Source organism: Salvia splendens, chromosome 14 (assembly GCF_004379255.2).
Source record: "Salvia splendens isolate huo1 chromosome 14, SspV2, whole genome shotgun sequence".
NCBI lineage: Eukaryota > Viridiplantae > Streptophyta > Magnoliopsida > Lamiales > Lamiaceae > Salvia > Salvia splendens.
Genome location: NC_056045.1, coordinates 26592433 through 26605821, shown reverse-complemented (window position 1 = coordinate 26605821; position 13389 = coordinate 26592433). Strand labels below are relative to the sequence as shown.

The following is a 13389-nucleotide window of genomic DNA, read 5'->3' as shown; positions in this document are numbered from 1 at the left end:
AGTGGAAATGGTCCCTAAATTATGTGTTTTGCACGCAAATGGTATCCATAGAGCATTTTTGGACTTTCATATCTATATACTGGATTTGATATTTTCTTTATCTTTCTTTCTAGTACTACTAAATATGATATTTTCTTATAGTTTGAGTACCTAAAATGATAAGTATTATTCATTTTACTTTTTCAATCACTTTATGTTATATTTTCTTTCTCTCTCTTTCTCTAAAAATTTTAGGAAGTGGAGTAAAAAATTAAAATAAAAAATACACTATGAAATTCTTAAATATGGAATAAATTTTAAAATTATAAATTTAATTATCAAAATAAATTTTAGCTAAATTTAATAGGATTCTGATTCAATAATTTTAGCTAAATAATTTCCATCTCATAAAAGGTTATCTATTACATTTAGTCCTACGTCTCCTGCTATACACACTATAAAATGATAGTCATTATAATGTGTATAGAAGAAGAAGATGTAACACCAAATGTAGTAGCCATCATATTAAAAGAAATTGGAGAGTAAAACCAGGATATAGATGAAAGTAGAAATGCAATGATTTTGTAATATATATGACAAATGCACCCCCATCCCTTTGAGTCGCACTAGTGACAGGTGGTCCTTCTCTTCCATTAATTCTTATCTTGCATTCCTTCTCTCCTTATCCCTGCAACCCCCTCTCTCCACCATCTCCAACAATTCTTAAGCTCTCAACATATACATACACACACGCATGCCGGGAGGTTGGTCGGGGGGTGGGTGGAGCCGGGAAGAAGATAAGGCATTCGAGAACGGCATTGCCATGCACTGGAACGAGGAATGCAAGGAACAAAGCTGGACCCAGATTGCTTCAATGGTTCCCACCAAAAGCATTCTGGAATTAAAGCATCACTACATGCTTCTTCTTCAAGATGTAGCTGCCATTGAAGCTGGGAATGTTCCATTACCTAACTACAACACAGCCATTGCAACAGCTTCATCTTCTTTTATGTCCACCACTACATATAAAGATAAGCCTTTTTCCAGCTCTACTTTCTCACCACTGGAGTCCACCTCCGCTCAGCCACCCGGAAAGGGTGGCGGAGCCTCCAGCCGGTCCGACCAAGAGCGACGGAAGGGGATTCCCTGGACCGAAGAGGAGCACAGGTACATACCCTATAAATTCTGTGTCCCAAATATCAAAGGTTTGAACTTTTTTGTGTGATGCACAGGTTGTTTTTACTGGGGTTGGACAAGTTTGGGAAAGGGGATTGGAGGAGCATTTCAAGAAACTACGTGATTTCAAGAACTCCAACGCAGGTGGCAAGCCATGCCCAGAAATACTTCATCCGTTTGAACTCCATGAACAGGGACAGGAGGAGGTCCAGCATCCACGATATCACCAGCATCAACGGCGAGGTTCTGTCATCGGCCCACCTGCCTCTGCTCGTAACCAGCCAACACCCCCATCCCCCCCCAGCCACTCCGCCTGCAATGAAACATCATCAGAGGCCAAATATGCATGGGTTAGGCATGTACAGCGGAGCACCTGTGGGGCAGCCGGTGTCGGTTCCTCCCGCCGGCCACATGGCTCCTGCCGTAGGCACTCCAGTGATGATGCCTCCAGGGCACCACCACCAACCATCTTATGTTCTTCCAGTCGGTTGTCCCATGCCACCGCCACCTCAGCCACCCATCAATTAAATGCTAAGAAAATTAAATTGTTCAGGCCTAACTTGTAAAGCACAATTTTGCCCAAGTTGCTTAAAAAGCAGAGAAACTAACAGGAGTAATGGTTTTTTTTTTCACATTCCTTTCATCTGTAAATAACAGATTTATGAAAGTGCGTTTAGATCAAAGAATATGTCATTTAAAAGGATGATCATTCAATAAGTTTCTCCCCATTGTGTTAAGAGCCCAAAATATGTAACAAAAAACAGATTGATACAATAGAAATAGGCATAGAAATATATGGAATACGTCAAGAACCATCAAGTAGAATAATGCTCTGTAGTAATTAAAAGAAAAATAAAGAATTGAGAACAAAAAAGACATGATTAACTCTCTGCTCGTACAAAACTGCTCCATATGCAAAATGGTAAGTTTCTATTACCCGTAAGAAATGACAACAATAACAGTCGTAGGAATGGTGTTGTAAGAGAAGCTGCTTCCACGAGCCCCCAAGACTGGTTCCATCTCCACAACCAATAATACCATAATTGTGAAAAACTAAGCTGTGGTTTTCTTGCTCCTAAAGTTCTCTTTTAGAGATGCAAACTTTTTCTTACAGTGATTCACTGTTTTCCCTGGAACTGCCGCAGCAATGCGCTCCCACCGCTGGTTAGTGTCTTTCGGGAAGGTTTTCAGCGCTTGGATCAATGCTTTCTCCTGGACATCGGACCACATATCTGCATCAGAACTAGATGAAATGTCGTTTACAGCGGCTTCACTGTCAGCAGAGGCATTGGTCGTTTCCTCATTCTGACTGGACGAGTCCTTCAAATCCTTCAGGTCCTCAGTGCCTCTGTCTTCCATGTTGTTGCTCCTGAAGCTGTCCTTCATCATAGTGATTTTCTTCTTACATTGAGCCACACTTTTTCCGGGAACTGCAGCTGAAACTCGTTCCCAGCGCTGGTTAGTGTCCTTTGGGAAGGTTTTCAGAGCTTGGATTAAAGCTTTTTCCTGGACAACGGACCATGAATCTTGGTCTGAGGAAACTCCATTTGCAGCAGTACTGTCGCCAGAGCTCAGATTGTTTACACTAGGATTTGATGACACTGGCAAATTATCAGGAGCCGAAGATTCATTCTCCTCAATGTTAATGGGTGTGCCCTTAACCTCCTCCCTAGTTGTGAGAGGAGATACTATCATGGGCATAGGCTTTCTTTTCTCAAGGAAGGAGTCAAAAGCTTTAGCAGAATCTGGCTTCTGTAAAAGTACTGTTTTTGTAGCCTTGAGAATCTCTTCCACGGACCGACCAGTACCAATATATTCAGAGATCACTTCCCACCTTCGAGAAGTTCCTTTAGGAAATTTCAGCATTCCCTTCCTCAAAAGATCAATCTCTTCTTTAGTCCAAGGTTTTTCTCTTTTCTCATAGCTGCTGTAAGTAGCATGTCCATTCATAGCTACAGAACCATTCGGTTTAGAATTGTTTTCAACTTCCTTCACATCTTTTGGTTTCTGATCAGTGTTGAGACACTCGGCTAGGAGATTTCCACTCTCAACCAATTCCTTCCCTTCCATCCGATCACATAGACTTTTGAGCTGATCTTTATCATAAGATGAGCAAAGACTTTCCACGTCGTCAGCATTAAGACCATGCAAATGCTGGGACAAAATAGGTGCTGTAAGTGTTCGAAGACGGGTCCGTTCTTTGCGAAGGAGCTTCTTTTCTTTCTCCTTGATCTTTCTCTGATTTGAAGCAGCTTCAGCGGCCCTCTTCTCCTCCTCTTCTTTCCGTTTCTTCTCCTCTTCAATAATTCTAGCTGCTTCTTCTTCCTGCATTTTCTTGGCCAAAACCTTTGCCTCCCTTTTCCTTACCTTCTCAGCTTTGAGATCGTCTTTTCTTCTCAAAATTCTCGGGTCTCGTTTGTAGGCATTATCAACAAGAGTGCGTATACGTGCATATTCTTCTTTCCTTGCCTTCTCCGAAAGTTTAGCATTTTGCCTTTCCATATACCTTTTGTCCTCACGGGACTCAGCTTGCTCCAGATCAAACTCATCAGCATGAGGAAACTCCCTCCAGCTCTTGAACGCATACCAAAAATCATAGAAACTATCCACTTCTTTTATTGGGCTTTTATCATCTCCCAAGGTCGGGACAGCCTGGTTAACAGACCAGCGTCCATTCCTTAAGAAGGCAGGTCCAAAGACCTTGTAGAAGTCCTGTGGTGCGCAGTCAACGGGAATTTCATCATCAAACTCATCTGTGGAATCATAGATTCTTCTCTTGACAGGGTCTATCAGCACCTCATATGACTCCTGAATGGACTTGAACAGACTCTCTATCTCATCCTTCTTTGCCTGCTTCGCAACCTCAGTTTTCTCAAGGAGCAAAAGAGCAGCCTGCTTGTCAGGGTGATGTCTCAGAGCTGCCTCACGATAACTTTTCCTTATCTGATCTTCAGTTGCCAGATACCTCAAATGACTCAACCCCAACAAGGCATAATGATCTTGCTGCTTTGAATCACCAGCAGATTTCTTCTTTCCTTTACTGCTGTATGACTCTGATGATTGAACATAAACATTCTCTTTCTCTTCCAGAACAGTCTTGCCATCATCTTTGTCCTTGTCATCCACCTCCACAAAGTGGCCTGACAGCTTAAGTGCAGCATCATGGAAGGCATGCCCTGCTGGTTCTCGATGCACCTTAATTGGAAGGCTATTTGAGCAAACTAAGATTGGTTTACCATCCACAATTTCCTCAGAGTACGTAATCAGAAGCATGCTTTTTCGAGAAGCAATATCCATCACTATACACATAAAATATATCCAGAATAAGTTACCGATTGCATCAAACTAAAAAAAAAATACAGATAATACACAGGAAAACAAATAAACAATTTACTAACATAAAGCAGAAAAACAACTCAAGAACACGACATACACTACGCACACCGACAAAACAGATCAAACAAGCAAGTTTAAATCAAAGCGTTCAGCTCAATTCGACTATTCAACGATTCAAAAAAAAGGACTCAGAGACATACAAGCAAAATATATCTCTTTGGAGAAAATTAAAGACGCAAAAATTAAACATACGTGCGGTAATCGATAATCCACAACGAGCGCTCCAAGCATGAAGTAATCCGTCTCCGCCGTTTCAACCGTTGCCGCCGCCGGAAGTATGGAAGGAAGGGGAGCTAGGGTTTCTGTGATTGCTATGCTACGTCGCGACGAGGCAAAGCATACAGAGGAGAGAGGTTTAAAATGATAGGCCAACGCCTATTATATATGGCGCCGTCAGTTAGCATTTGTTGGGCCCAATATAGATGGGCTTTTTGTCTATTTACTGTTATTTAAAATTAGTCATTCGCATTATTTTTAATATAATACTCACCTCGTCCCATTTACAAATGATGGATTTCTCTTAGACTGAGAATGAAGAAAATCATATATATTAAATTAAAAATAAGAGAGCAAAGTATGAGAGAGAAAAAGTAAGAGAGAAAAAGAGAATAAGCTAAGAGAGAAGGAATAAAGTAATAGAATGTTGAAATTTTATTTTTAGCTAAAAAAGAAAATTGATCACTTATGATGAGATAACTCAAAATCAAAAGTTGATCATTTATAATGGGACGGAGGGAGTAGTTTTTTTTTTCAATTGGTCGGGCCTTATAAAAAATCTTCTTTTTCAAAAGATTTTGATATGAAGAATGGCAATATAGGCCCATTTTTAGGATTAATTCCAATTTATGAAAAGAGTGCATCTTATTAGTACGAAAAATAGAACTTATGAGAACTAAAAATCATATTAGTTCGCTGATATAATAATATCAGTTGGCATTATAAAACATATCAATTCATGATATTGAGTTATGAACTCTAATACTCCTGAATGAACAAATTGATATTAAGTCGAGAGTTGATATACTTTGTAATGCCAAGTGATGTAATCTATAGGCGAACTGATATAATTATGTGTTAAAAAAATCTGAAGTGAACCATCTCCCGTTCCATATACTCCCTCCATTTTTTAAAAATAATAAACATTTGAAATGACATCAGTTTTAATGCACAATTTGGTAAAGTAAGAGAGAAGGAGAGAAAAAAGTAAGAAAGAGAGAGAGAAAAATTGGTAAAGTAAAAGAGAAAAGAAAAAAGTAATAGAATTAATGTTAGTGGATTATGGAGTCCACTTTATTAGTGGTATAAGTGGTAAATGAATTGATGTATACGGGTGTAAAGATTTCCTAAAATAGAAAGTTTGAAAGTTGTTATTTTTAAGGAACGGACTAAAATGGAAAGAGTTGCTATTTTTAAAAAACGGAGGGAGTATGTACAAATAAGAAAACAAGGAGTAAATTTTGTGGACGAATCAAAATTGAAAAGTGGACCGAAGAAGTATAAAATTAAAGTACAAAAAATAGTTTAAATTTCTATGATAATTGTACAACATATACCATCTCAATAATATTGTGAGGTCTAAAGTTACATACAACACACTTTTGACATAATACACAAACTAGAGGTGCTTGCTATTAGCTCCAGTTTTCTATTCCCAGAAAAAAAAAGGAAACTGAGACCTAGGATGGCTTAAATCTTCACTAACAACACCAAGCCCTCCCAACTCTCTCTCTCTCTATGTATGTACATAGGCTGAACATCTCCTTCAACGAGGAGATAAACAACCAGCTCTCACGTGTTTACTTTGGCTGCTCTCACCTGCAGATCTTTCCTCTTCACCTTGATGGACTTAGTCCTGTTCAACTGCTTCGAGGGCGCGCCCACCAGCAGCAGGCGCGACATCACGTAGGATAAGAGCTCCTCGCGGTGAGAGAACGTGAAGTCCAAGTGCGCGTACTCGAACTCGCTGAAGGACACCTCCACTCCTGCGTCCTTCATCACCGTGTAGTGGTTCCTCACCATGGATGGCTTGATCACCCTGTCCTTCCTCCCAGCCACGAGGTCGACGGGGATGTCGATCAAGCTGTAGAACTCCCCCAGGTTTAACGGCCCCGGGGTACCATACACCTCCGTGTTCGCGGCCCGACTGCCATAGTCAAACATTGCAAACTTCTTGGTGCGCTTCATCTGCGCAAGATGCATTGCCACCCTGAACGCGACGCCTGGCATGTCGTTCATGTTGTAGTGAGGTAGACCTAAGACCCCGACCCAGTTGGAGCTGTCGCCACCGACGACATAACTCATGAGGGTCTGTACCAGTCCCCCAACCGCGGGTAAATTATGGAAGTCGCGAGCCAACTTATTTAGCAGCATACGGAAAAACCTAGTGGGAATATAGAAGGCTGGAAAGAAAGGTGCTAAGAGAGGAGAAATCAGAGAAAATAAGTACTCTGATACAGTGAATACAACGGTAGAATCATGGTGGAAGCCAGCCGGTGAGAGTAGGATCATTCTGGACAGTCTGTGTGGTGTTTCCTCTATCCGACGAGTTATAACGTACATCAAAATGGCAGCTCCTCCCAGGCTGTGACAGATTGCACAGAGCTTGTAAGGTTGATCAGTGTTACTTTCTTCCTTGGGATCAGATTTGCGAGGCTTCAGTTCAGAAATCTTAATTTCGTGTATTTTCTCCACCATTGCTGGTATATCTCGAGTCCCATGCTCATTGATTGAGTATTTCCAATATCTGCATAAACTCAGTTTAATCAGGAATGTTAAGAAAAGGTAAAACCAAATAATAAGGTCATACCTCCAAAAAGGCACTAGTAAACAAGTCCATATAACTGCAATAGAACAATCTTTGCTATCTTTATATTGTTGGAGCTTATTATAAACCTACTTTATATGATTATCTGATAAATAAATTGTGAAGTATGCCACAAAAAAAGGAGTCACTTACTGCCGGGATGAGATTTTCGTGTTGATATGTTCTCTCGAAACTAATCCACGAAAGTTTCCAAGAAAAACATCATAACCTTCATATGATCGGGAAAGAAAATCAGTATCACAAATTATACTTGCTATATATGTTCAAGAACCGAGTTTAGCTTTTAGTATATTGTACAAACCTTGATCAAAGGCTGCAAAAGCAGGAGAACCGACAACACCATTTGACACCCAACTGTAAAAATAAATACTACTGTTAGAATATAGGTAAAATACAACAAAATCATTTGGAGGAATAAAAATAACAACACGATTATCAAATTCACTACATAAGACATGTGAAATAATTAGGAACTATTAAGAGTAAATCCGATACTAATAAATACATTTAGGCTTCAATTTTACCAACTAATTGGTATACTAAGATGGCACAATTACATAAAAAAAACTCAAAGTTCAGTTAATCAAAATGAAATAAATCCTTCCCGTCACACACCTCAAAGAATGGTCAGATGGTAAACTGGGATTAAAATTTTTTTTAGTTTGTTGGTTATCTGGTTTTGTTATGTATTATGTATAACATATATGAAACACAAATGGACATGATACCTTTCAATCTTCTAGAAAATTGATGCTGGTAGCCCTAAGGTTAACTTCATAATCTAAATCTTTTTTGTTCATCTTACATCTGTTTGTAATCCAGAAACTTATCTTTTTTTTGTTCTTTTATTCCCCGGCTAAGAATATTAGGCAGTCACATTATGACAAAGTATATGATATGATGATGCTAGATGATTCAAAAATAAGAAGAAAATTTGAAAACATGCTAATCATTAGAGCAGACACAGTAATTGGTTATTGCCAGAAACATTTTCCGAGGTCCAATACAAAATATGGTAGATAACAAATCAAAATCAACGTGAGCTGTAGCCTTGCATGTAGTGGAGGCCATTGATTTAGATTTGTTAAGAATATTAGTATTCTATCCCATATCGGTGATGTGACATAGCCTAGCTTAGTGCTTTGTACTATATATATGTGGCATGTGTTGAGTAATAAAATACACTCAATACACTACTACTTTCTCTACTATATCTATTTACTTTTCCGCTTATATCTATATTTTACTATTCTACAAGATTAAACTTACCATGTCATATTAAGTACTCCATCCGTTCCATAGTAGTAGTCATTTTGGTACGTTCCATAGTAGTGAAGTCATTTTCCCTTTTAGTAAAAGTCAACACATTTCTTTTTAATTACTTTTCCCCCTCTCTTACTTTTTTCTCTCTACTTTTTCATCCCTCATACTTTATTATCTTTTTATTTAATACTCCCTCCGTCCCGCACTACTCGCACGTATTTCCTTTTTGGGCGTCCCAAGTTACTTGCACTCTTTCCATTTTTAGTAAAAATTTTCACCTATAGCCGTCATTTTTTACTTTCCTATACACTCATTCCTTAATCTCCGTGCCGAAAAGGAAATGAGCGAGTAGCTCGGGACGGAGGGAGTACATTACATATTTTTTTTCTTAATCTCCGTGCCCGAATGAAATGCCTCAACTATTATGGAACGGGGAGAGAGTAGAAGATATTACAGATGATAACAGGTTTTATAAACTACTATCATCATGACTGATCGATGACATAACTCACCCCATAGATGAATCTAATATTCCATGCTGCAGATAGACAACTTTTCGTGAATCTCTCCTGCAATAATCTTACAAACATCAAAATGCAATTTTATTTTTCCTTTTTCAGGAGGTAAAGTGCTACTGATAAAAATTGCATTAAAATAACAACTGATCACGTGTTTTGCTCACGAACCTTGGAATCCTTTCCAGATGAAATACGTATCCATCAGCTGTAACCACACGGATAGCTTCATAAGGATACCTAAAACAGAAAAGACAATTGAAACCTTTTCAAGTTTATAGTTGGGGCCTTAACAAAAAGATATACGGTCGAACGTATAATTCACCGAGGGAAATGACTTGACTTTTGAAAACGACAAAAGATATAGCATAAGGCAGGGGAAGGCGGTTTGTTCTAAAGTGGAAAGCCACTAAAAAGTCAAGTTCCAAACGCCAAAAAGAACTACACATCATGACCTCAATATACAAGCACAAGTAGGCTGAATTGAGCATGATTGACAAAATGTTCAGCATATCCCTACAAAAATGGAGCCTCGACACACAACACCATTTACCCGCCTTATATGAAAGCACAGTAGAGGAAATGACCACAGAAAAGATAACATTAGATCACATTTCTCATACCCAAGCTCTGTTATGACATCTTGACATGTCCTGGCATCTATATTGAGGTTGAAAGACGTTTTCCTTTCAGAAGGAGCTGGATCCTTATCTGATAGAACAGCAGTAGGGCGAATGCCTTTGCGAAAACTGAGTTTGGAGAAGAACCACTGGCATACACTTCTCAAGGTATTTACTGGAGAAAGCACGCAATGGGCTGCCGTGTGAACAACATCAAATGCAGATTCTATGAAAAACTCAATTGCTAGGTGGAGATCCTAAAAACAAAAAAGTATGAATGAAGACATACTTAGTAACTTATGCAAAAGTGCAGGCAGCTCATGATCCAATGATAAGAAATACACCAAATGACCATTCTTGTTATCATTTCTAATTTCAAGCATATAGGTTGAGGACTGGACAAGAAAAGGAAGAGGAATAGAGCTGTAAATATGTCAATCAGCTGGCCCTCTTATATTTCACATTTTCATTGAGTTGTAGTTAGTTAATCATTAAGTTGAGAGCCAGACAAGAAAAAGAAGAGGAATGGATGTACATATGTCGATCAGTCATCAGTCAGGCAACGTCATATATTTCACAATCCCATTGAGTTATAGTTAATGAATAATTCAAGCACCACAGGATTATAATCAATGAAAAGCAGTAAAAGAACAGATATCATAACATCAGTGCTCAAGATAGAGACCATGTTTAAGATTCTTTTGTGGCAATCATATGCCCGGAAGAGAAAATAGTTGTAACATGGTCCCGCATCATTTTGGAAAAATATTATGTAAATGAGCATTGAAGCATACCTCGACAACGCCATGTCTGCGATCAGTGGCCCGTTGAACAAAATGATCCTTGAGAGTTTGCAATCTTCTAGGAGATTGTGTTACTGAAGGATAGTTTCCTGACCTCACGGGGGCTTTAGAAGTAGGAAAAGCTGATCTAATGAAATAAAGTGGTAGGAAGAAAAATAATTTCATAGGATACAAAACCCATGCTATTATAAATCTTATCCACCATATCCAGCTTCTGTTCTGTTTCGTAAAATTACTTTCTCGTGGGACTCGGGAACTTTGTGACAGAGGAGATGGAGGATAAATATCACATTCTTCTCCATCGGATGAATAATCCACAGTTGAGGATGTGTCAGCATCAACAGAAAATTCATGAATGAATTTATTGTAAGACGATACGCCACTGCACACATTCAAATATCATTATTTCCTGCCGATCAAGAAATATAAAACCAAAGGAACAGAGTGGGTACCTAGTTATCAACTCAGACATAAATGACTATCTTCTATATCTTGTAAATTATAAATTCATAAAGTCAAAAGCTGCACCTAAATGCAAGCCTGACAAAGATATATGAAAATCTCAAACTAAGCAGGGTTGTGGTTAATTTCAAAATGGGTCAGCCCCCAAACCCACACAGTCAAATGAGGGGGAAAAATATGCAGCATGTTTCATCAATGTCTTAGTACATCAGACAAAAAATAGATATCCTTCACTTTTAGGTGTCTATTCAGTTGTTGACTGACAATTCAGGTCTATCTTCAGAAACAAATATAACATGCTGTCATCTTCAGAGCGAAGCTCAACATAATAATGAATAAATTTGCTAAACTTGAATGCAATAAGACACGAAAGTTGAATAATCATACACAGTAAATTCTGCAGGTCCTTCAAAAATTTATATCAAAAAAAGTGAAACTTACTTCTCCATCCAACGAGGAAGTCGAGGTCCACGAAAAGTTGGCCTAAGCTCCCAACCATGAATGCCTTCAAGAATAGAAGTCTTTCCAGGCAAAATAGACAATAATAAAGCTGACACTCCATTTATAAATCTTACAATATTGTGCAGAGATTCATATGTGATCGTCTTTACCGACCTAAATCATATCAACAGGGAAAAGAATCACAGTTGTAAGATGGCTGGAGTATTATGATGTCTTTCATACAGAAAAAATATAAAAAGGAGAATAAATGGCTCAGAAAAGAATCATCAAAGCTTGAGAATCACTTCAACAACTTCAAGGTAAGTAAGTAACTACTGACATCTTGTAACGGAGGACAGACCCAGAACTACCAAAATAACTTTTTTCATTAGTTTGTGGTCTGGAACTCATTCACAAACGAATGTGATGAGCTGATGATATACTGTATCACGCAGTATGAAGTATTTCCGAAAAGTAGCATGGTGCAATTCATGTTGTTTTTACATGCCTTACTGCAAAAATGCCCGCCTCTTGATAAAATGATAAATTTGTCCTGAATGTGAATGCTTAATTTGTACATCAAGTGATGTATTACAACTTTATCACAAAGAACATCCCTCAGCAGCTCAACATAAACAATGCTTGCACTCGGTGGATATTGATCATAGCACATGCAAAAATATCATCACGTTTAAACAATAGAAGGCATTATTCTACTTTGCTGGACATATTTCATTCTTCTCGTATTCATGTCTAACCATTCGCTGCCTCCGGTGAACATAAAATCGCTCCATTTTGATTTCCGGACATTCATATACATTGTCAACTTCACATTAAGAGCAAACAAATTCATTTTGTCCTGCCACTCAAAGCAATAAAATATACTAATTCCCCCCAAATATCCAATCCATTCAACAAACAAGACTAATACGTGTTGATTCAGAGACATATGCACTCACAGCAGCTCCTCATCCCATACGTAAATCTGAATCAATTGCTGCAAACCTGTCTCCATATAGACCCCTCTAAACGCCAGCTAATTACCATGAATTCTCAAATTAATCTAATCCTCTGTCTCAAGCCACAGCTTTCCATCAATGAAAAGAAAACATACAATGACAACATAATTCTACAAACAGAAATGAAAATGAACCAAAATTTGCAACTAAATAGAATAGCAAACAGCTCCCTGATAAAACCATATTGATCACCAAAACCCAGCCCCAAATTAATCAAGCAAATTATGAAATACTAAAGCATCAATAATGCGCGCGAAACGAGGAAGGAGAGGATAGAATACTGACTCTTCGGTTACAGCGAGAACATTGTCAACAGCCCTTTGCATCGCAATCGGTATTCTGCTCCTCTGTTTTTGAGTTTTTTTGGTTTGTCTGGAAGAAAATCCCCAAAATAGTGCAGGAAATTATCCAGGAGGATACGAATCAAGGAAATAATAGAGAGAATTGTGGAAGAAGAAGAAGAATAGGGATTGACAGTCGATTGTTGTCGACGGATTAAGGCTTCATTATTCATCCAAACCCAACAATAAAATGTAACCAACTTTGGTTACGTGGTGCTCATGGATGTTATGTGGTCGGTTATCCCAATTCCCCCTTTTTTCTTTATTTTGCAACTCCATAACCAATAGTTTCTTTTTCATTGTGGTTTATTTACCAAAATTAATGAATTTTTATTTTTAATAAATAATTTTCTTTTATGAAATTACCTCATTCTCCATTATCAATATTTCAATCACTTTTTTCTCTATATCTCTCACATTTTATCAATTTTATATTAAAACTCTCCAAAATCTCTATTTTTTATGAGACGGAAAAAGTATACGCTTATATTCAAAAAGGGATTTCCTTCATCCCGTCCTCACCACGACAAATTATGTCAATCTCTGTTTT

General features: G+C 38.2%; 3 protein-coding genes across 4 annotated transcripts; 1 reads left to right on the top strand and 2 right to left on the bottom strand.

The window, feature by feature from the left end:
- The first annotated feature begins 491 nt into the window (after positions 1-491).
- LOC121765281 (transcription factor MYBS1-like) lies at positions 492-1787 on the top strand. The gene is made up of 2 exons (XM_042161366.1): positions 492-1146; positions 1212-1787. Exons 1-2 carry the CDS (start codon positions 734-736, stop codon positions 1681-1683), a joined length of 885 nt encoding a protein of 294 aa, XP_042017300.1. The 5' UTR covers positions 492-733; the 3' UTR covers positions 1684-1787.
- Positions 1788-1975: 188 nt separating this feature from the next.
- LOC121765280 (dnaJ homolog subfamily C member 2-like) lies at positions 1976-4891 on the bottom strand. Its single transcript, XM_042161365.1, has 2 exons — positions 4744-4891; positions 1976-4454 (listed from the first exon to the last, which is right to left on the bottom strand). The coding sequence occupies exon 2, from the start codon at positions 4450-4452 to the stop codon at positions 2209-2211; it is 2244 nt and encodes a 747-aa protein (XP_042017299.1). The 5' UTR covers positions 4453-4454; positions 4744-4891; the 3' UTR covers positions 1976-2208.
- A 1162-nt stretch (positions 4892-6053) lies between these two features.
- On the bottom strand, positions 6054-13056 carry LOC121763818. Of its 2 annotated transcripts, none has more exons than XM_042159902.1 (9): positions 12784-13056; positions 11480-11653; positions 10568-10958; positions 9777-10030; positions 9325-9393; positions 9151-9207; positions 7677-7729; positions 7508-7583; positions 6054-7294 (listed from the first exon to the last, which is right to left on the bottom strand). In XM_042159902.1, exons 1-9 carry the CDS (start codon positions 12822-12824, stop codon positions 6340-6342), a joined length of 2070 nt encoding a protein of 689 aa, XP_042015836.1. In that variant the 5' UTR covers positions 12825-13056; the 3' UTR covers positions 6054-6339. The 2 variants fall into 2 exon arrangements, with proteins under 2 accessions (XP_042015836.1, XP_042015837.1); XM_042159903.1 differs by lacking the exon at positions 12784-13056 and adding an exon at positions 12078-12156.
- Between the last annotated feature and the right edge of the window lie 333 nt (positions 13057-13389).

Excerpts from the sequence above, each read along its gene's own strand:
- LOC121765281 (XM_042161366.1), top strand. The coding sequence starts at position 734 with ATGCCGGGAGGTTGGTCGGGGGGTGGGTGGAGCCGGGAAGAAGATAAG. Across the intron at positions 1,147-1,211 it reads TGGACCGAAGAGGAGCACAG|GTTGTTTTTACTGGGGTTGG; the intron begins GTACATACCCTA and ends TGTGATGCACAG.
- LOC121765280 (XM_042161365.1), bottom strand. The coding sequence starts at position 4,452 with ATGGATATTGCTTCTCGAAAAAGCATGCTTCTGATTACGTACTCTGAG.
- LOC121763818 (XM_042159902.1), bottom strand. The coding sequence starts at position 12,824 with ATGCAAAGGGCTGTTGACAATGTTCTCGCTGTAACCGAAGA. Across the intron at positions 11,654-12,783 it reads GTTCTCGCTGTAACCGAAGA|GTCGGTAAAGACGATCACAT; the intron begins GTCAGTATTCTA and ends GATATGATTTAG. Across the intron at positions 9,208-9,324 it reads CATCTGGAAAGGATTCCAAG|GAGAGATTCACGAAAAGTTG; the intron begins GTTCGTGAGCAA and ends AGATTATTGCAG.